Source organism: Solea senegalensis, linkage group LG18 (genome assembly GCF_019176455.1).
Source record: "Solea senegalensis isolate Sse05_10M linkage group LG18, IFAPA_SoseM_1, whole genome shotgun sequence".
Lineage (NCBI taxonomy): Eukaryota > Metazoa > Chordata > Actinopteri > Pleuronectiformes > Soleidae > Solea > Solea senegalensis.
In genome coordinates this window covers 8,693,493-8,715,281 of record NC_058041.1, presented here as the reverse complement: position 1 = coordinate 8,715,281, position 21,789 = coordinate 8,693,493, and the positions used below count along the sequence as shown (strand labels likewise).

General features: G+C 41.7%; 3 protein-coding genes across 5 annotated transcripts in view; 2 read left to right on the top strand and 1 right to left on the bottom strand.

The window, feature by feature from the left end:
* Positions 1–13,343, top strand: part of wnk4a (WNK lysine deficient protein kinase 4a) — a 35,324-nt gene extending 21,981 nt beyond the window's left edge. The window contains exons 9-21 of one of the 3 annotated variants that reach the window (XM_044013381.1): positions 538–689; positions 1,221–1,294; positions 2,533–2,668; positions 3,045–3,161; positions 3,863–4,036; positions 5,790–5,844; positions 6,114–6,245; positions 7,789–8,648; positions 8,908–8,995; positions 10,213–10,825; positions 11,271–11,476; positions 11,558–11,652; positions 11,759–13,343. In XM_044013381.1, coding sequence (XP_043869316.1) covers positions 538–689; positions 1,221–1,294; positions 2,533–2,668; positions 3,045–3,161; positions 3,863–4,036; positions 5,790–5,844; positions 6,114–6,245; positions 7,789–8,648; positions 8,908–8,995; positions 10,213–10,825; positions 11,271–11,476; positions 11,558–11,652; positions 11,759–11,761 — 2,705 coding nt within the window. In that variant the 3' untranslated portion in view covers positions 11,762–13,343. Of the gene's footprint in view, positions 1–537; positions 690–1,220; positions 1,295–2,532; positions 2,669–3,044; positions 3,162–3,862; positions 4,037–5,789; positions 5,845–6,113; positions 6,246–7,788; positions 8,649–8,907; positions 8,996–10,212; positions 10,826–11,270; positions 11,477–11,557; positions 11,653–11,758 lie in introns of those variants that run through there. The other 2 variants (XM_044013382.1, XM_044013383.1) reach the window with 2 other exon arrangements.
* A 75-nt stretch (positions 13,344–13,418) lies between these two features.
* LOC122758969 (cytochrome c oxidase assembly factor 3 homolog, mitochondrial) lies at positions 13,419–15,015 on the bottom strand. Its single transcript, XM_044013386.1, has 2 exons — positions 14,744–15,015; positions 13,419–14,023 (listed from the first exon to the last, which is right to left on the bottom strand). The coding sequence occupies exons 1-2, from the start codon at positions 14,937–14,939 to the stop codon at positions 13,920–13,922; spliced, it is 300 nt and encodes a 99-aa protein (XP_043869321.1). The 5' UTR covers positions 14,940–15,015; the 3' UTR covers positions 13,419–13,919.
* An 86-nt stretch (positions 15,016–15,101) lies between these two features.
* cntd1 (cyclin N-terminal domain containing 1) lies at positions 15,102–18,138 on the top strand. The gene is made up of 7 exons (XM_044013384.1): positions 15,102–15,432; positions 16,392–16,467; positions 16,540–16,708; positions 16,821–16,983; positions 17,114–17,258; positions 17,726–17,822; positions 17,996–18,138. Exons 1-7 carry the CDS (start codon positions 15,279–15,281, stop codon positions 18,107–18,109), a joined length of 918 nt encoding a protein of 305 aa, XP_043869319.1. The 5' UTR covers positions 15,102–15,278; the 3' UTR covers positions 18,110–18,138.
* The last annotated feature ends 3,651 nt before the right edge of the window (positions 18,139–21,789 follow it).

The window sequence follows — 21,789 nt, the reverse complement described above, 5'->3', positions numbered from 1 at the left end:
AATGTTCTATTATTACTGCTATTATTCTGAACTATAATCATAACATAACATTTCTTGACCTGTTTCTCAGATCCATACTACAATTTTTTTTTACACCATTTGTTATTGGTCAGTGTTAAACCTCTGACCTCTTGTGTACAGGTTATCTACACACGCTATATCTCACACACTGCACATGTACATTTTTCCTTTGCATAATCTGTACAGTTGCTCAGAACAGAGAGCCTTTCAGATCTCAGAGCACATTGGCTGTGGATAACGTAATTATTCAGTGCCTGTAATTCTTATTTTACGCACACAAACACCAACAAATAGTCTTTTATATTATATTTTTTAATCGAAAATACCAGCATTGTGTCTCTGAAATCTCTAACCCCACTGTGGGACTGTCATTGTCATTATTTATGTGTGTGTTATGCCTCAGTTTGGTGTCATACTCCGTGTCAAGCCCGCTTGCGCGCGTGCTACAGTCTGTGTTGGTTTATCAGGCCACACAGTTTGTCACATGCTAATGGTTTATATCCTTTGTTGAAACAGCTGACTGTGAGACGGACGGCGATCTGAGCTCCTCTGGGCTCCAGGATCCGCTGGAGGCCGGCACCTTTAACACGCCAGCGACCCCTCCCACCATGCACGCGAACACCCCTAGTGTGAACGGTCTCCCCATTGCGGCGCTGCGCTTCTCCTCGGTGAGTGGCCGCATTACAGAGCCGGAAAGGATGTGTCTTGAGACTTATGACTAATCTTTGTTAATCTGTCTTACTAAGGTGAATACATCCTAATACAAAGTTATGAATGAGATAATAGCTTAGTATGAGTAAATCAAATCTAACTCGTAATAATAATAATGAATAACTCTCCCAATTGTTTGTTTAATTCACATTTGACCAGTTCTGTATTTGTTTATTTGATTCTTTCAGATCGTTTACTCATAAAACTTGGCAGAAATACAGTAAAGAGCTGTGTAGGGCTTTTATTTTCTTTGAAGGAAGTGACTTTGTGGTTTATGTCATTTATGTGTTGTTGTTTTTCAATCCCAACTGTGGGAATGAGACTTGCAACTCAGATCCACTGTCTGATGATCAAATAACACACTTATCTCTGGGAATTAGTAAAGAAGAACTGTATATTTTTTGGGTTAAGGAATTTGACGTTTACAATGTGACTGAACATCCTCTTTTATAACTCAATCTCACCACATTCATCTTTTCTATTCATAGAGTATTGCAGTATCTAATAACACTGAGCACGGCAACTCAGGGACCCCGAGTGGCTTCAGCTCCCCTGTGGACAGGTAAAGCTCCTCAGCCTTGTTTTCTCCTTACTCTGCTCTTTTTCTTTCGTCCAAGGTACAATTGACCTTAGCAGTCCTGTCTTTATTAAAGTTAGAGGCCTTAAAAATTAGTGCAAATCTAACAGGACTGTCTGTCCTGTGCGGCTCCTCCTCCTCCACATCTGTGGGGCTGTGATAACAAGCTTAAAGCCGTCGACAGGCTCTTCTGTGTTTTCATTGCACTGAGGCAGAATGGACCCTTGCGGGTTTCTGTGTAACTGGGTCTCAGATGTTGCTGAGGCCCTGTTTTTTTCTTGTTTGTGGGATATTTGGGAGAGTGGGCGTTTATTCTCTGCATGAGAGCTGATAATGGACATGCAGATTGTGTGCTGAGGGCTTTTCATCAGCTTCATAATTTCACTTTTGCCATTATTTGTGACACTCACCAGGGCTACAACTAGTGATTTGTTATTTACTTTAAAATAGTTCATATTCATTGAGGTGTTTAGTCAATGGGCTATGGCCATGGTAGAGTTAAATCAATAACAAAAGCATAGTAACATTATTGCTTATTATTCTGAAAAACCACTGGAAAAATGATGAGCAAAGTTTTATCTGCAGATCACAAAAACAGAAGAATTGTTTGTAATATCAACACAAGTGTTTGCCTTTTGTTTATTTCCATGCTCTTTTTATGGGCCAAAAAACAGGCTTTGTATTGGACTAAGGTTACCTATGAAGATTTATAATTTTTTTTAAATAGAGACGTGTGGACACAGGCCAACCAGCAGCCCTTTAAACGTTAGTAAATGTTTGCAGCCAGTGCTGGAGAAGGTGGACGGAGGCAAGTCTGTGACCACAGTAATCCAAAAATGCCCAGGAGACGCAATTAGCCGAACCAAAGTGTTTCATAAAAAAAGCACTGAGTGTTCTCCATTTCTCTGAAAACAAAAACGTCTTCATTGTACATTGTAAATACAACATATCACGTGGACATGTTGCTTTCTTCTGACGAACACCAGCTTTATATACAGTCTAAACAGGCCATGCTAAATGGTATTGTTCAACTTGAATGTTTACACCCAAGAGACAAGCCACTATAGCACATCAAGTCTTTATTTGACATTTTAAGAGTGCTGTTTATTATTATGGGGATACCAAGATAATCACATCTGTTGTAGATGACGAATTGAAAGTTTCGGTGGGTTTGTAAGGGCTCGCTTTCTCACCAGTAGCGTGTATACGTTATGTCTTTGCAGCTACGCCTCTGATGTGACTTCAGGCTTGAGTGACGGCAATGAGGGCCTGTCAGAGAAGGGAGAGAAAACGGCTGCAAGGCGAACTGCTGCGAAGCTGTTCCGGAGGAGGGCTCGTTCAAGGCTGCGCATCACAGGGGTACAGCGAATGTTGAATTAAAGTGTTTGAATGTATCATAAAAACAAATAAATTAACCAGCAGGCATTTTACTTGAGAGTGGTGAGGCTCCACCCTAATTAAGCAAGATTATAATTAGCTATGCTGCAGAAATATATATTTCTCCTGTGATCAGGACCCTCCGGTCTTTTAAGAGGTTTGTTTACTGGAGGCAGAGACAAACAGGTCATACAGAGGGAAGAGTACAATACACCATATGTCACACACTCGCACTCACATGATTGCGCACATGTACAGAAACCCATTGTTCCTCCCGTGTTTGACTGTGTGCGGTGCCGTAGCGAGTTTACAGACACCTTGCATTACCGTGACCATCCTGTCCCTCCCTGCCCTGCAGCTCTCAGATAAAGTGGACCGGGTGGTGGAGTGTCAGCTGCAGACACACAATGACAAGATGGTGACCTTCAAGTTCGATCTGGACGGAGACAACCCCGATGACATCGCCGCTGTCATGGTGAGCCTCGAGTAGTAATCCGTCATCTTAGGAAAGAGAAACCGCTTGAACATAAATGAAAAATCAAGTCAGCTGATGTGCATGATGTATCCCGCTTGTAGTCAACAGCCCTTTGTTTGGTGATCCTAACTTTAGCGGCTAATGTATTTTAATTACCGAGGAGTGAGTGACGAAGGTAAGCAGCCCCGTCCCGCTGTTGTCATCTCTGAGCTTCATTAGAGGCTGGAGCGCAGAGAGACATGTCGTACACTTGCGAGGCATAATGAGCCAGCATGTACGGCAGCACACTTTGTTCATTGACTGTACTGTTTTGCTGCCTCTGTAAACACACTGGGCTTCTGTTTACGAGTCCTGGCCCAGTGGGAGTGCTTTGGCTTCGCTGCAGCTCCCGTCGTTCCCTCGGCACAAGGTTTTAAATGAGCCGACTGCTGCCCTGACAGGAAGCAGTCACCACGCCCCTACCCACAATTCACGGCAACACTCGGAGCGGCATGAATATGCAAAGCACAACATCTTTTCGAAACAAACGGCTTAAAAAACATAATTTTCATCCTCTGCGTCATCCTTTTGTTCCATTCATGTATTAGATTCCACTGTATACAATGATGCTGAAATGATCTCAAACATCTTAAACTTTCATTATTTTATTTGGATTGTTGTATTTCCACTGCTCAGTATCTGGATTATCTTTTGTCATCTAGGTGCACAATGAGTTTATCCTGCCGTCAGAGAAAGAGGGCTTCATCCACCGCATGGGCGACATTATCAAACGGGCAAAGGCTCTGATGTCCAAAGACCAGCCGGTCCACTCCGGTGGACACAGAATCCCTCAGCCTGCTTTCCACAGCGGCGTTAACTCATTGTCGTCCTCACAGGTCAGCAACACCTGCTCTTTGCCAGTAATCCACGTTATAGCTTTCTGAGCTGAGAACCAAACAGTGGCTCACTGTGTATTTTATCGTCTGCTTTCAGTTGTTTGTTTATTCTTGGTATTTTAAAGCTGTTGGCGTTAGTAATGTTGCATTGCTGTTGCCTTCTTCCTCTCTTTCCTTCCTGTCTGATTGTCATGCATTTACATCAGCTATAGTGTGTGTGGCGGTGCCTTTTCTAAAGCAGACCCATAAATTTAGTGTCCAAATAAAGCTGTAGCTCTGCTTCCTACTCTGGAAGAAAATAAAAAAAGCCTGTCCCCAGACACCCCTGAGACTGGCCCTTACATATAGTAGGTTAAGTGTTCTTAAAGCCACCTGAGGTTGTGGTTTTCAATTAGGCCATAATGTTTCTAAAAGCACTAATGTCATTAAACCCTGTGATTTGTAGATGTGTACCCATACCTCTTTTTTTCCTTGTTTGTTCCCATAGCCACAGGTCTTTTCCAGTGCTTACATCATCACACAATTTCCATTTTATCTGCCCACATTGAATTGGCAAAATGATTTAGGTTCTGTTGTCTTAAGTTTCTGTAAAGCTGTAAAATCAAGAGTTCCAGGAAGAAAAGAAAGAAAGAAAAGGAGTTGTTAAGAACAGTGCCGCCCTGTACAAGATATGACCTAATCAGATACAGTCTGTCCACTAAAGGAAAAGTGTTTCTCTGTGTTCTGCCTGGATATGTGCCACTCACAGAACAAAAAGTAAACACCGTATAGTCAAAACAGTCAAAGATATTTGCAAATGGTGGAGTGAATAATGTATAATGGGACTTTTTATGTCGGACAAGACACAAGTAAGAGCCATAAACCTCTGACTTGGCTCTATTTGTGATCCTCTGGGCACTTTAATTATCCTGAGCCACTTTGAACAAATCTCTGCTGGCTTTTCTCCAGTACCTGACTCACTACATCGACCACCATCCTCCAAGAATCACTGTGCTCCTCAGCTCTGTCCTGCTGAATAGACCTATACTGTTCAGTCATGCCTCTGCTCTGGCTGTTGTAACTCTGAGGTTGGGCTCTATTCTGAGAATCATGTGGAGGCTGAATCCTCGGAAAGCGACTCTTATTTTTAGCAGTGCTTTGAGCTAAACGCTAACCTCAGTGTGATAACATGCGACATGCTGATGTTCAGCAGGTGTGGTGTTCGTCATGTTCATCTTTTTAACCGGCCTTTAAAAACAATTAACTGTGAGGATAGCAGTATCACCACACTTATCACAACTCATCCTGAAAAATAACACCGTCAATAACACTTTCCGGGGAATTTAATTAAACTTTTTGCTGATGTCATTCCCCAGAAAAACCAATGTCAACCTCATAGCGGCACAGACGTGACAGGGATCAGTGTAATCATTAAGATTAGGATGCATAATCTGGGATTAGAGATATTAGCTCTGCTTTGTGTGTGTTTATTGTTTATCTGTGTCACAGGAGCCACCATGTTTTTTTTATCAAATAAAAGATAAAGTCGTCCTTACTAAAGCAGCATGAAAGCTGTGGTGATAAACAACACAGTCAGCTCTTGTTCAGCGTCTACCACTCTCCTGGAGCTGGTGATCAAACCTGCAAAGCAGTTGGTTCACTCGTCACTCTTTAATGCAACTGCGAGACTAAATGTGCGTCTGAAGATTTGCTTTTTTTTCCCAGTAACAAACAGAAGTGGAGACTCAAATGTATCAACTGTGCTCTTTTACAGCCTAATCTGCACAGTCACACCTTGCCTCGAACACACTCGTCCTCTTCTCTGCCTGGTAAGTCTGGTCTCATTAACCTATTTCAATGATTGAGGGGGAAATTTGATGCTAATGCCTGAGCGGATCAAAAATGATGAGAATCTACGACTGAATGACTGTATTCATTTTTGTCTGAAAATCTAAAAACCTTACAAAGACTGTCTCTCTCACTGCATGACAGATTGACATGCATGTGTGTTGCATCTTATTATGCATGCTTTTTTTTTTTTTTGCATGTGCAGACATGTGCACAAGCATCTTACCCATGCATGTGTGTTTTGCCTTAGACTTCACTGTGGCTAACCAAAGTGTAGGGGTCCGTGGGTCTCCACTGGTTCCCAATGGAGACGTCATCAATGCAGACATTACTTCATCTGGGCGACCTCTCTTGCGCTCCCAGTCTTTCCATAACGCCCCAGGTAAATAGCCCTCAGTCCCCTCCCTTAAGTCCCCGTGTGAAGAGGCCTAGCATTGTTTACTGTTCAGCTCGCTGAAAAAAATTGTTGGTCCTTTGGCAAAGGAATAATTCAAAGCAAAGCTCAGCTACCTCATAAACCCCCACTCCCATTCTCAGGGGGAGGTGTTGTTGGTATTGTTCTGACATTCACATGGCGCCATCCGCCACCCCTACACCTCAAAGCCTCCGTCTGTCTCTGCTCTGCAGCATGCCCTCCTGGGTAATTACCTCACCTGGAGGGTGCTTTCTAGCTTTTACAGAGATTTGAATGTCATTGCTGTAAACCCACAAGCTTTCCTCCAGTGCTGCGATAGCAACATCTGTTTGGCAGCACAAACGCCTACAGAAATTCCAAGTCTTTTGCTCCCCCCTGTTAAAGTCTCCAGTTAAAAGGGGCATCTGAAGTAAATTTAGGAACACATATCCTCCACAATGTACCCTGTTTCAGCCTCAGTGGCCATCTGCACATCTGCACCTCTCTGGTCCTGTGTCTCCTCTCTGCTGGATGCGCACTGCACGGTCGCTTTCGCAATTGCCCCATGGCCTCCCGCCACTGTTATAGAGTGTTGCCTAACCTTATGTTTCCATCAGCATGGAAAAAGTTGAGGCTGGTTTGCATCATCAGAAACATGAGGTGTGGTTTGCAACTGTGGAACCATTGTTGAGAGAAAAGTCAAATCAATGGATAGAGCCAGGACACTGGCATCTGAAACTATTCCCTGAGGAGTGATGAAGAAATGATGCTGATTACTTTAATTTTACACTCAGACCCAAAAATTGTGAACCCCCCACACACACACACACACACGTGTGTTTGATTTAAACCCCTCTAAAATGTCCTACGTCAACCTCGCTCACTGCACTTGCTCAGTGTGCAAGTGTGCTGAGGCTTAAACGTGCAATTATGTCCGGATACTGCTTAAAACAAAATGTCTTTGTTCACCATGGAAACCCATTATTTGAAAGCACAGGAAAGATTTATACACCACATGGCAGGGAGGGTTGAAGGAACAAACGTGGAAAGAAGGAAAAGTTAGTCCAATAATCCACTGCAACCTGCAGAGAGTGTGGTCATTTAGAATGACACAAAGTTTTGATGCACAAATTAAATGTAGTCATTAAGAAAATGTTTACTTTGACCACATTACTCAGTCATATATCGCTGTAATGTAATTATTTCACCTTGCATCGGGCAGTGGAAGGGGCTGCAATTTACAGAAAAGTAATAATATTATAATAATGAAGCAAAGAAATGCTAACTGCATTATTAAATTGCATTTTGTTAAGACATGCACATGTGGCAGGTCATTCTGGAAGCAATATACAGAAAACAGTAGAAACTGACAGGAACAGATCTTTTAATACTTTGAGATGCTGCCATCTGTATTTTTGTTTCATTTAAGTGGATTCAGTTCCAAAAGAAGCATGTTAATAATTGTATTTTCAAAGGTTTTTTATACTTTCCCAACACTGCTTAAGACTGTCGTTATGTCTTTGTCTTTCAGGGTCTCCGCTTCACCATCAGCACCATCACAATCCTGCGTCACTCCTGCCGCACCACCAGCACTACCATGTACCCTACATGGGCCACACGGGCCAAACACACTTCCCATTCCCATACCCAGGTTCTCCGGGTTCCCCAAAGCCAGCAGGGATACATCCTCCCCTCACACGTGTAGCCAGCAACCCCAGCTTCCCTTCTGTTCCCTCTCCTGCCCCCAGCTCCCCTGGTCCTCAGAGTGAGATCCCAAGTCCGAACAGCAATGAGAGCATCACCCTGTCCCCACCTGCTCCACAGCACCCCAACATGTGGCCTCCTCACACACAGCCCCTATTTTCCTTGGCTAATGTCATCTCTATGGCCATGAGCATGGCTCAGTCTTTCATCCCTCCTGCAAGCCTGCCCACCCAGGGTATGCCCTCCTTTCCAGGCTATCACCAATTACCTCCTCACTTGGCCCCACAGACAGGGTACCACTCTGTCTACCCACAACAGTACCAAGCCCCACAGGTGGAGCTCCCTTACCCAACAGTGGGCCTCCAAACACAGAACAATGTCTACCAAAGCTATGAGAATATGCTTCATTTGGACGTAGATGGTTTTCCACAGACCAGTTATCCGAGCTGGCCACATCTCGCCTCGCCACCTTCACTGCCTTCCACTCCTCCACTGGTTCCTCAGGAGCCTCTTTATCAGGTTGGATACTCCACTCCCCCCAGCTTGGCACAGGAGGACCGTCTGCACAATTATGTGGCTCCATACGCATCACATGTTCCAGCTCAGGCTCAATCCACACCACAAGTCTCCAGTTCAAGCTCTTCATCAGATCTTTCCCCATCACCGCCAGAAAGCCCCACAAGCACTGTGAGTCATCACGCCGATCTCGGACATCACATCTGTCATATGTATGCAAATGAGTTCTAATGATGAGTTGATTCAATTACAGAAAATGTATTAAAAGTATTTTAAATATTGATTCAGACTGAGGAAGTAATAATTGAGTTTCAGAAGGGCATTGATAAGAATCTGTATCTGCATATTTCTTTATATTTAAGTCACATATGGGTGAATATACCATAGCCTAATGATTATATTACTAACACTCTTTATTCCTCCTGTCTAGTTATCATCCTTCAGCACACAATTGCACCAATTTGTACCTGAGATGAATGGCAGTAGCCCAGCACCGGAAGTCTCTTCTACTGAATCTGGTAAGAAATGTGTGCATGTTTTCTCTTTGGTCCCTGCATTAAAACAGAATGTGTGGTATGTTATTAACCAACAGCTGAGAGGGCTGGATAATAACATACTGTATGAGGTTTGTGTTTGCACCCCAAACAAACCCACACGCAGGCTTGTGTATACACACAAATGCACTTAAAACCAAAGTCTTTCTCCTCCTGCTCCATTTTCATAATGTATCAGGTCTAAATACAGTCTGATGTCTTTGTCATGGTCAATTTGTCTTTAGAGTTGTTTTCACTTTCCCCTCCTCTTGCTTTTTCCCAGTCATATCATCGATGACATTCTCATCCGTTAGCTGTGCCTCGGGAGTTGTTGCGTAACAGTCTTGAGTGTAATGTCCCATTTGCTGTGAACACAAACGTAGGTGTGATTGTGATCCTCCCTACCGACTTTGACCAATCGGTGAGCAGCTCTGCTCGTTACGGGCCTCTCCTCCCACATCCACACCTGTCAGTATTTATACCGTCCTCAGAAGTCCACATTCAACAGAGGGACTCTGTTGAATGTGGGCACAGACCCAGGCGTGCTGTGTTTACTGTAAGTAGGACACTTAGTGGGCAAAATGAGACACTGCAGGATTTTGTGCCCTAAAATTATCTGCAGATGTGAGTGCTTTCAGGTTGTTTCTGCACTCGATTTGAATGTGACACTAGAAAACGCACCTCTATCACAATTATCAGTTCATGTAATTTAAGGCTCTATATAGGATTTAATGCTGGTATAGTAGCATATTAGGAAATCCATCCATCTCTCCATTAGATGTACCACGTCTCCTTTTATGGATATGGTCCAAGCTGGTACAATATACCCATTCTGTCCCAAGCCAGGGGTGATTGTACATCACTGAGTTGTCCTATTTTAGGAAACCCCCAAAGAAACGGATCTCTTTCAAGGAAACGCATGATTTGATCATAATCAGTCCATCAGGTATGAGTATGAGAGGCTCTTGTTCTCGTGATCAATCAGCTGTGATCAGATCAGGGAACTGCTCTTTAGCCAATGATTGGCTGTCACTCATATACATTAACTGTCCCGATAAACAGCTTTTTCATTGTACATCAGTCAGTACTACAGTGTACTAGTACTGATTATATAACCAACTATTTCTTAAATAAAAAAACTTAATTTAATTTTAATCAAGTTTTTTTTTCCTCTTTTTTAATTTTTTTAAATTTTTTTACAGAAGTCCAGTCTGCACCGGTGACTGTCGGGCGATTCCAGGTGACGCCCAGCATTGACATTCCTGCGCCTGCTGTGCCTGTCGTTGTTGTGCCCTCTGCACTGCAGCCTGAGGTGAGGAGTAGCACCCCGTCTGAAAGCAGCACAGAGGAACAGGGGGAGTCTGAGACAAGCCTGGGCACCTCCCTCACCATGTCTCCCCCTCACCCTCATCCTCACAGAGGGTCAACCGGGGTTCTCCAGGAGGAGGAGGACGGACAGCCGGGATGGCCTGGGAGCCAGGAACAGCAGGAGCCGCAGCAACATGACGGAGGAGAGGAGGACGAGGAGGATGAAGAGGGAGAGGTGGTTGGGGAACGGCAGAGAACAAGGAAGAGGAGTCGGAGGAGAGCGCAGAGCCTCAGCCTGATGGGAACGTCTGCTGACAGCGGACTTTCAGTGACGGCCGCTGAGATGGAAGGGAGGCTGTGGGATGGGGCGGCGGGCAGCCCACAGTACAACACTGCCCTTCATAATCTATGGATGATGACTTACAGCCGGAACGCTCCCTACAGCACCGATGACTCAGACAGTGATGATGAAGAAATGCTGGAAGAGCTTCAGGAACTGAGAGATAAGTAAGTGACCGATGCCAGCGAACATGCCCGGACTACAGTCTGTACCCAAAAGCAACCATAAACATTATATCAACAGAAGACAATTTACAAGATATTCACGTTTCACTTTGAAGTTGTCAGTAAGATGAGGTTGAATTAAATAGGTCAGAACAGAGTATTCACGTTCATGGATGTCATATTCAAGCACATTTCAGTGACTTTCATTATCATCTTTTATGGTTTAAGTTATCACAAGACTACTGTATGTAGATATAATGATTTGAGATCAAAATCAACATTTTCTAAAGTGTATTTCCCCTGAAGATGAATCTCCAGCAATAGGTTTTTGTCAGAATGTCCTGCAAAAACAAACCAAACAAAGCTAAGACAGTAACAGGTCACAGGTCACAGAGGATTTTTCAAGATTTAATTACAACAGTTTTTTTTTTTTACTTCTATCCCTTAGACATCTAACAGAGGTTCAGACCCTGCAGGCTGCCCAGAAGAAAGAGATTGAGGAGCTGTACCAGAAGATGGGGAAAGTTCCTCCACCCGGCATCGTCTCTCCTGCTGCTATGCTGTCCAGTAGACAGCGCCGCCTCTCTAAGGGAAGCGGTTTCCCCACCTCCCGCAGGAACAGCCTGCAGCGCTTGGACATATCGCCAATCCAAGGTAAAGAAACATATCCTTTGTATTTCATTTTTCGAGTCAGTCTACTGAATGTGACAACTAAACAGCATGTCATTGTTTTAGGTATTATTAGAAGAAACTCCATTGGAGGCAGCAGTAGTGGGTCCCAGGATAAACACAGCAGAGCGGTCACCTTTGCTACTGACATTAGTAGAATGGTGAGTGTTCAATCACCGCATTAACAAACTATGTGTATTTATTATCTCCTTTGCTTATCTCATATAATACAATACTTACATTGCATTTTCCATCTCTCTTTCCTAGTAAGAAATTCTCAGCCAAGCAAGCTGTACATGTCTGGACTACCTCATCTGAAGTGTGACTGCAACAGTCAACCCCATCCTGAAGGAGGATCACTTCAACACTTTACACCAGCACTCCGATCAACAAAAACTGCTTCCGTCTGCCAGTGGCCGTTTACCTCAGTAAATCTGGAATCTTTACACAGGAAACTGTGACACTATGTCAGTTTTCTGTCTTTCTGTTAAGAGTTGGTGAATTTGCTGCAGCATAAGCACAGAATGATTACAATTGACCCGCTCTCTTGTAAATGAACTACTTGAGCAGACAGTTCAGAGGTGACCAGCTTCGGGTCCGGCTGCCACACGGCCTTGCAGAATGCCACATTGCAGTTTGCATCAAATCTTTTCATTGAGCGAGCTTTTTTTAGTAAAGTGCTGTAGCGTTGTGGCCTTGTGTGCTGCAGTGGCACTTGCTATTAGCTCTGAGCTAGAATAAGTTAAGTCTGACTCACTGCCGTTCATCATTCGAAGCACAGCGAATCTCTGACTTGTACTAGCAGTCCTTACATGGATAACATTTGTTTAATCCCACAGTGTATTTGCTGTTGCTGTTGTTAGCTGACACGAAGACTCTAAATACAGTTTATTTAGTGTAGCTTTAGTTTCCGATCACGTGTTTTCTCTTGAGTCAGCCTGGACAGGTTTGACTGGCATTTTAATTTGCAGTGAAGAGGATTCTTCATTTTGTACAGCAGTATAATGAGAAAGCATTAAGAAGATGATGCAACAGGAAGAAAAGTTGTACAGGAGTTACAAATGCTGGCATGTAGCATGCTTCAGAAGAAAAATTTATTTTTTATCTTGTGAAAAGTGCAGGAGCGTAGAGAATTTTTCTTCAGTTTCCAATAGTATAGACAATGTTTCCTTATGTTGATTGGTTGTGGAAAAATCCACCTAGGTTTCAGACTACTGGCTTGTACATGTGTATATAGTAGAGCGCCTTTATAGATCACGTTTACACATAAAGAGTAAACTCAAATTTCAGCAAACTTAACTTTTGCTCAAGCAAAAAAAATCATATTTGTTGCTTGTTCCATGATTCAAGCACCTTGTGCACTTTAGTCATTTTTAATTCTCAGTCATTTAGAGATATTTGTGGATAAAACTGTGCTCACTCGAGGAAGTTATGCTCTCCAATTTCGTTTTTCCTCCGTCTTCAGTTTGTCCGGTCACATTATTACGTACTTGATCACAGTTAAGTTGCTCCATCGTCCCACAGGTTTAAGTTATTTATGTATTGTGGGATTTGGAGAAATTATTTCAAGCTGTGAATCTGTAGATGTTGCCTTATGAAAATATTCCCTACACACACACTGAATTTTCCTGACAGTTCAACTCCTGTAATATTCATAATATATCGAAGACATTTCAAAATTTTGAATGTAAATATGCAATTGTATTGCTTCCTGAAGCTGCTGTCCTATCGAGCTGAATCTGTGCCTTTCCTTTTCAATGTCTTATTTTTTTTCATTTTACTCTCAATTATTGGTGGCTAGATCAAACTCCGTTTCAAACTTTGATGAAAATAAATGCAACTGTAAATACCACTGTTATGTCTTCTGTCTTAGCAGAATATACATAGTTCAACTGAGACATTGTGTGAAAAAATCAAATACATTACATTTTTATTAACAAATCGTCATTTTTATATATAAATATTGCTCGAACAGTTTGATCCTTGTCATTTCAGCAGTGTTACAGAGATTCTTGAGCCACTGTAGAGTTAACATCATTTGCTGACAACTTTAGAATGTTTCCCTCAAACTGTATCCTCATACTCATCACATGATTATCAGGACTGAAATTTGAGGTGATAGCTCTATTGACTCCTAAACATGAGCCATCTGGCAAATGTGTTAGAGGTCATGTTGTCAATTGATTTTGTCCTTTCCAAAGAAAAGCAAGCTTAAAGCTCAAAATCAACACATGTCCAGCAACAGAACCACACAGTCACCCTTCACACTCATGACAAACAAAGGCCACTGTTGTCCCAACATAAAAGTAAGAAAGAAAAATATGAATAATGGGGAAAAACAAACAGGGGTATCAGTGTCCACATATGTTCATTCTTGATTAAGTGCAGAACAGACTTGCAGTCCAACCACAGGCAGGCAACTTGTATCTCAGTTGGCACCAGTCTTTGGCTCCTGCGTCCTTGGACGTCTGGCATCCTCATCTAGTTCATTAACGGCGTTCTCCTGAGAGACGGAATACCACGTGTAGCCATCTAGTGCAGGGAGCATGTGGTCAAGGGAAAAACAGGTGGGAGAAAGAACCATAACTTAACAGGTATTACATGGCAATGGAGTAGCATGCAGCATGTTAACCAGGTGCAACTCAATATTGCTTTCGGTAAGAGCCGAGGCAGAATATCCTACTGCAATCATTGAATAAAGTGACTTTTTAAAGTCCTTTAATGTGACTTATTTGCTCCCCAGTGACAGCAAAATGAACATATTTGGCTTGTGGATGAAAAAACAACATTAGAGAACACACCAAATTCTGCTTGAGGGTTGTAAGAGTCGATTCACCTTTATATTCATTGTGTAGGCTGTGAATGTGCTATAAATGGGTACCTTTCCTAGAAAAAAAATACCTTCCAACTTACTTTGTAAAAGTCACATAGATTTGAATATTAAAATACTCAAAGACAGATTTAAACTTCACCGTGAAGGAAGCAGAGCCGCTGACTGATTTACCGTCACCGGAAATGACCTACTGTACCTGTCATGTTAGCATTCAGTACACCAGTAACAATCCGTCCAACTATTATAGTTAGTAATTTTTCCTCTGCAATTCAAAAAATGGCGTTAGCAAAAATGTTTCGTTGTGGTCAAAGTTCCAAATTAAACCCAGGGGCCACAAAATAACCCCGCATGCTAAGCTAACATTACGTAGTTAACCTTGTGTTGACGTCATAGTGTGTGTGTGTGTTCGGCAAGGATACAGATTCCCATCACAAGTGCTCCAATGGCGAGACCGACGACTGCGTTCCTGCCAACCATCCTCTGCGTTCTCTTCTTCCACTGTTCCTGCTCAACCTGCTTGATGAAGAACCTCTGTTGTTCGGAGAGATCATCTTTAAGAGGATCTACCCTGGTCGCAAAGGGAGCATCTGACTTCTGCGGCGTGTTGTCAGCCATGTCTGCTGCAAGTCACTTCAAGCTGTTTCTCCACGGTCATACGCAGCGCTGTTTCCTAAAACATCTTCCGTGCTCGCCGATTCTAAGTTCGCTGTGAGTGGCCCATCCCTGTGTTGTGAGATCTGTGCTGTGGGGAGGGCACACCTACCACGTACAGAGCAAACGGAACAAGTCTGTCCAACTTCAAAATTAGTCCCCACAGTAGCTTTTTGTTCCTACCAGGAGACGTTACTGGTCGTGGAATAAATTCTACGCTCCAACAGCTCCATCTTCCGGAGGTGCAAATTCATTTGCATTTAGGTTTTCCAAGTTATTTTTGACTTTGTCAAAAGTCAGTGAATGCAAATGGCGAAACAATTAATTCACTGCAAGTTTCGGGAAGCCTCTGGTGACCTTCTCATGGATTTTCTTATTAATCTTAACAAAAGAAACAAAGAAAACCTCAGCAGTTTATCGAAATGTAACGGAGTATTCAAAGATAAAAGAGTCGTTGGTAAGTTATTTAAGCTACCACTCAAACATTGCACTGTTCGAGATAAATCTTAAAATAATTAATTATGTGATTTTTTTTTTCTTGTGCCACACAGCTGTAATAATTAGTAGCACGGTAACTTCCTGTCTACTGGCAAGTACTTTACTTGTGTTTAACTATTATTACTATCGTACATTTATGGTTGCTGTTAATATCTTTAGATTTGCTATTTTCATCGTAAGTGCAGACTATCATTTTCAAGTGGAATAGACTGTTCAAGATTAACTCTGTGTGGCCCACTGTTCCCTGTCACTCTATAGACTTCACAAACCTGGGATTATTGTGAGCCCTGTCATTACTGACATCAGTTCTCAATGCTGCTTACTCCTTGAGGTAGCAGAGTCTCTCAGCTGCCAATTTTGTGCTTTGTGTTTTGCTGGTGGGTGGTGTTGAAACCCAGCTTGTTTATGATTCAGTGTTTTCATGTGTAACATACATGGCTCTTGGCACTTATATTGTACGTATGAATAAAGAGAATAATCATTTTGAAAGAAGAATATGTATCCTATTTTCTTGCTTTACTTTATTGGACATTTGAGCCTATGTGTTCTTTTACATGTAAACGAGCAGCCAGAGGAGGATTTGTTCCTTGATAAATGATGGAAGATACTTAATGCTCTCCTTCACTGCTATGTTCAGTTAGCGTCACCACAAAGAGCTCATAAATGACAGTGGATGGTTAAAGAGTCATGTCTCAAATTTTACTTTTTTGATTTTTGAGCTGCATGCATTATCTTCCTGTGCCATTTTATATAGCTTTTCGGCATTCATTCAGCTTCTTTTTTGTAAATACATTGTCTATGCGCTGATTATGGTCTGTAAACTTTCCCAGCATGCTGAGTTCATGCCCTCTTGCAAAAAAATGTTTAGTTTAGTTTTCTGCTTTTGTGAACACTGTTTTTTTTTCTCCTGTCACTCAGAGTACATCCTTCTGATAACCAGAGAAATGAGACTCGATCCACTGGTTGGATACCATGCAATTGAATTATTTCAAAGGTAATAAGGAGCCACATATATGCTATTAAGTGTCACAGCCATGCCTTCATTGGGAATAATTATCTCCCTCAGATTCATGGTCAAGCACCTTATGAATTTGTTCAATGCCCACACATCAGCTGGTGTTCAGCCGAGAAGACACAAGGATGCAAGGACGTTTTTTGACAAGATCAAGGAGAAATTCCCAATCCTAATCTTCTCCTGCGTCCAACTTGCGAGCAAACTGTCATTGTACAGTCAGGTTAGTTCTGAGAAGTCTACCAGTAATAACTTAATTCTCCATGGATAAAAAATATAAACAAATCTTATTAATAAACTAAAATAAACTTGCTTGTTCCTGCTACAATTTTTAGATGATCAACAACAAGACTGCTGTACAGTTCCTGCATTCAGTTGGCATCAGCGTTTCCACACAGTCTCTCTTCAATTCAGAGATGATGATCTTGAAAGCGCTTGAATTCAGACTGCATGTCCCAAATCCTCTGACGTACATGGAAATACTTCTGGAGGTACTTGGTAAGACATGTATTTACTAAGCAACTTTTGTTATTGTTATATTAGGAAATAAATTAAACTAATAATAATAATAATATAACAAATAGCTCTGTAATGCCACACTGATTTGTGGTGATTAAAACCTCGGTAGGACACAATGAGCCATCCATCCATGTGGAGCGCCTGTATGACATGGGCCATCATGTTCTTCAGTTTGTCAGCCTACAGCGGACTCCCATCTACGAGACATTGTTAAAGACAATCAGTCAATGTCTCAACCCAACCAGAGAACAGAGGTATCATATTTGTCTTGCAGCCATGTTTCCTGATGTTTTGGCACAGGCTGTTACTGCCATGGTAGTGGCAGGCTGATTGATTGATCGTTGAGTAGCAGCTGTGACCTGTCAACGTTGTTTTGGTTTCCAACACTTCTTTGTGCTATCTTGCTTCACACGTCTCGACCCAGTGCAACACAGTCACTCAGGAGGTATTTAATAATGATGAAGCACAGGCTCCATATTGTGAGTGGGTTAAAATGATCAACACTGTCATAACTGTGGTTCCTTTTGGCCACTTGGAGGCAGCAGAAACAAGCTGTGAGCCTGTAGACATCACTGATGTACAATCAACATTTCAGTTTACAAATTGAATTTTAATAACAACGCAACATCAAAACAGCCATGAAGTAATATTTTCAATCATCTGGCAAATTTAAGTCTAATATTCACTCGATAAGATGCCGTTATCTGCGTTCAAAAACCAGAGAGAAGTTTGCGACAGTGACTGACGACAACATGCTTCTTGGTGTCACTGTCATTGCTGTGGCTACGTTCATCCTCTATGTCAAAAAGTGGGAACAGGTGAGATAATACCGAGCTATTACAAATTATGTACACACAGTTTAAATGTCAGCACCATCGAAAGTGTACAAACATCAAGTGTACTTGTTGTTTGTGTACTTTGTCTGTTACTCATTAACTCCGTACAAGCTGTTTTTATCCATGCAGACTAACTTCCTCTTCATGTATCACAGGTTGTGGGAGAACTGAGCCATATCACAGGAATCTCAAAGAGGAGCATCAGCGATTTTACTCATGTGATAGTGATGCAGATCAATGGATCCAGTTCCCATGTGACATCAGCTTGAGTCTGAATAAAACTCACTCCCTAAAACTGCATTATATCTCTGCTGTTGGTGTTGGAGTTTGTTTTTTAGTTGTAGATTTTTGGGCAGAAGAATTGTTGTGTTTCTGTAAAGCTGAAATAATACAGATGTTTTAGTGCTGTGATTTATACTGTATAAGATGTTGACCTACCAAACAGATTATTTTATAAATCTTGTGGGGCTTTGACATAGCAATTAACACTTGACACTTTTTCATTTCTTTTCATTTCAAGTGCAATTGTGATTTGATCACTTAAATTAGAAGCATTGTGGTTTGTTGTGATACTTGTATTAGGTTTCACCAAAATGTTAATAATTGTCACATGACAATCTGAATGACATTGGAATCTGAGGATTTGTTTGGTAATTAAACAGGCAATATTGGTGGGAGTTTTATTGGGACAATCAGAAATGTCATAAAAAAATATGAAATATGAATCTAGCCTTACTCCTGATGTTGTAATTACTTTGACTTGCTCTTCAAAATCTTAAGAATGTGGGAATATGTTGAGCAGTGGTGTTACTCCCAGGAAATCACCCAGTGTCATCTCAGTATTAGTTTTATTTTGAAAAGGTGTTTGCAAATGTGCCATCACTCACATGTTCAGATCTGTGCCTTCTTTGAAAATGTGCAGGGAGGAAATCAAATAGGTGAAACATATTAAAACACATTTTCTTTATTTCACCTTTATTCTACCGGGATAATAGCACCGAGATTGCAAATCTCTTTCCCAAGGGCATCCTGGCCAAGAGACAGCAGCAACACAGACTACTCAGTCAAATTACATAAAGACAGTAAAAGACATTAGAGAGCCTGATGACAGAAACCTAAAAGCAGTGGCAGACCAATGATTTAGAGTCAAAGTCCTTCAGAATTAAAATTGATCCAGAGGAAGCAGATTTTGGAGATTGAGGGTGTTCTGTAGAACGTTCCAGTCTGAAGAATAGTGGAATGGCTTTTTTTCCTCGTTCTGTTTGTACACTGGTGATGGAGAGTGTGTAGTCCTGGGAGCACAATGGGTGATGTCCTTTAATAATAATTCATATGGTAAATGGTAATGATAAAAAGAAAAACACCTAGTGTGAAACCTGCTCTATCAAATCCTGCTGTAAACCTACAGTGAAAAACACATCACAGAAACAGTATGCAGTAATGTTCTGGGTTCTACGGGAGTTTGCGGGATGGCAGGACACCGAGCTTTTGTTCCGTGGGTACCCTGACTCGGACAAAACACTTTTCCCAGAGCCGTATGGGGCGACTGCAGGTGGCAAGCAGAGGCGGTTTGGAGTCGGACTATCAAGGAAAGTTATTTCTTTAGAGCGTTATTGGATGCTGTTCTTATGCAACTATATGGTTACATGTTCCACAGCCGGGGTCCTTTTATATTCCGAATTCTATATAGAGTGAGCTGCCTCCTACAGCAAACATGGACATGAAAAATGGGGGCAAAAGGTTACATAACAGGAATCTCCTCTGTCCCCGTTTTTTATCCTGAAAAAAGCGATGATACAGTACAACAAAGAAAATATATTTATATATAAATGTCTGTTTAAAGCTAACACGAAAGTTTCCCTTCACTTTCTAAACCCGTTTGTTTCTTTCACATTAACCCCACAGAGAGTTTTAGCACCTTGTCTCTCCACATACACACAGTAGCTTCCAGCACATACTCTATTATAACATAACAGATGGCTGCCAGCTAGTGTAGAACAACATTTGCAGATATCGTCAGGTGTGAAATAATCTTAGCGCACGCAAGACAGCAGGAGGCTGTAACACCTGTTTCTACTCTCAGGTGTATTTACTGCGTGAGGTTGGCTCCTACTAAACTCTACAGCCTCAACGCTGAGGTACTTTTATGACCTCATTGCATGGTTACTCACAAGCTGTTAGGAGTGGAATTACATCATTATTTATTATGATCGTCATCAGCATTATTTTTTCAATTTATAATTGTGTTCTTTAATATTTGCAGACGTGACAAGGGCTGCATTTCAGTCAATTCATTAAACAGATGCTCAAATGATCGAATGATTACCTTTGCCACCACGTTACTTTGGTATTGCCAGACTAAAATAACATTCTTCAGGAGATTTGTTTTAAATGGCTGATGTACCAAATGAGCAGATCAGCTCTTTAGGGATCTGCCCTGTCTCTCCCTAGCAACAGTTGCTATGCTCACTTTTGCTCACTGTTGCTACTGGATGTTCTGTGAGAGTTAAAGCAGCCTGTCATTTTCTGTTGCTGTGTTTCTACCACTGTGGGGGGGTGACATTATTATTTTAATGTTGAGTTTAAATTAAACACTCAGATGCAAAACAGGAAAGACAAAAGATAATGTAGCCTGGAAGTACATAGATCTTTTACTTAAGATAAAGTAGCAGAACTACTTTTTGATAAGGCGTCATTTATGAAGCTGTAGTTGATGCTGATAAATTGTAGATAAATCATTAACTTACTATTATAGTTTTATAGGAGTTTTATGAGCAAACATGTTTGGACCTCCTCAGTCTCTGAAAACAAGTACAAGTACACATTTTTTCTCTTATGGAGAATAGTATAAAGGAATACAAGAATAATTCACTTATCAGTTATTAAATATGTTCCTCAGTTGTAGGAATGTTGAACGCTGTAACTTTGACGAACATTGATTGACGGAACATTGATCGATACATTGACTGATCTGATCCAAAATTATAATTATAGCACCACCTGCTGGCAGAGTGGTGGCTGCGAGGGCCTGCACAATGCTGCTCGCAGCATTCATTTTCATGTATGTTCACAAAAGTAAACCATAACAATGAAAACTATTCCACAAGACACATTTCTGTCTGAATCGCTGTTCCATCATAACACACAGTCACAGGAGAGACCCTGTGATCTTTGAGTCTCATATTAATATCTAAGTGAAGTTTATAAGAAACTCTCTCCAGTCACACATAGTTGCGAGCAGAGCCTGAGCTCCAGTGGGTTAAGCGGAGGATTGGGGCTTCACTGAGTCACTGTCTTACTTCTCTAGCTACCCATGACTCTGCTAATCTCCCCGCAATTTTGTGTTTTGTGTCCATTAATCTTAGTTCCCCTTGCAGACGGCTTTATGGAGTGTAGGCTGCACAGTCATCTTCACTGTTTTCACTCTTTTTATTCTCTGTATTCAGACTGAGGGGAACGAACAGTGAAAGACAGAGGGGAAAAAAAGCTGTGACGGGAGGTTTGAAGCGTATGTGTTTGCAGGCAGTGTTGGTGTTGGGGGTAGGGATAGTGGTTGGGGACTATCTGTGACCACCTCATCCATCACACTCACTCACACCACTCCCCCCCCCACACACACACACACATAGACAAACACATAAACAGAGTATGTCAGATACTCTGCACTGATGCCTGTTTCCAGGGCCTCCCTCAAGTATTTCTCATTACCATTTGCAGTGAGGGGGCCTTTTAAAGTACAAATATGCCCTTTGGCAGGTTCACTATGGCTGCCAACTGAAGGCTATATTTAGGTACGATGCTTACAAGCTGAGACATATGATGTTGGCAACTGTCAAATGTGAGATAAGGATAATCTCTATCCTTTTTTAGACTGTGTGATTAGTTTTTATGACAGAGCACATCGTGTTGTCAGTTGTTTTTTTTTAGAGTAACAGTAAAATGATGATTA

Bases quoted from the DNA above. Each gene is read 5' to 3' on its own strand.
- LOC122758969 (XM_044013386.1), bottom strand. From the start codon at position 14,939: ATGGCTGACAACACGCCGCAGAAGTCAGATGCTCCCTTTGCGACCAGG. The intron at 14,024-14,743 runs GTATCCTTGCCG...TCCCTGCACTAG, and splicing joins AGCACTTGTGATGGGAATCT to ATGGCTACACGTGGTATTCC.
- cntd1 (XM_044013384.1), top strand. From the start codon at position 15,279: ATGCAAATGGCGAAACAATTAATTCACTGCAAGTTTCGGGAAGCCTCT. The intron at 16,468-16,539 runs GTAATAAGGAGC...TATCTCCCTCAG, and splicing joins GCAATTGAATTATTTCAAAG to ATTCATGGTCAAGCACCTTA. The intron at 16,984-17,113 runs GTAAGACATGTA...AAACCTCGGTAG, and splicing joins AATACTTCTGGAGGTACTTG to GACACAATGAGCCATCCATC.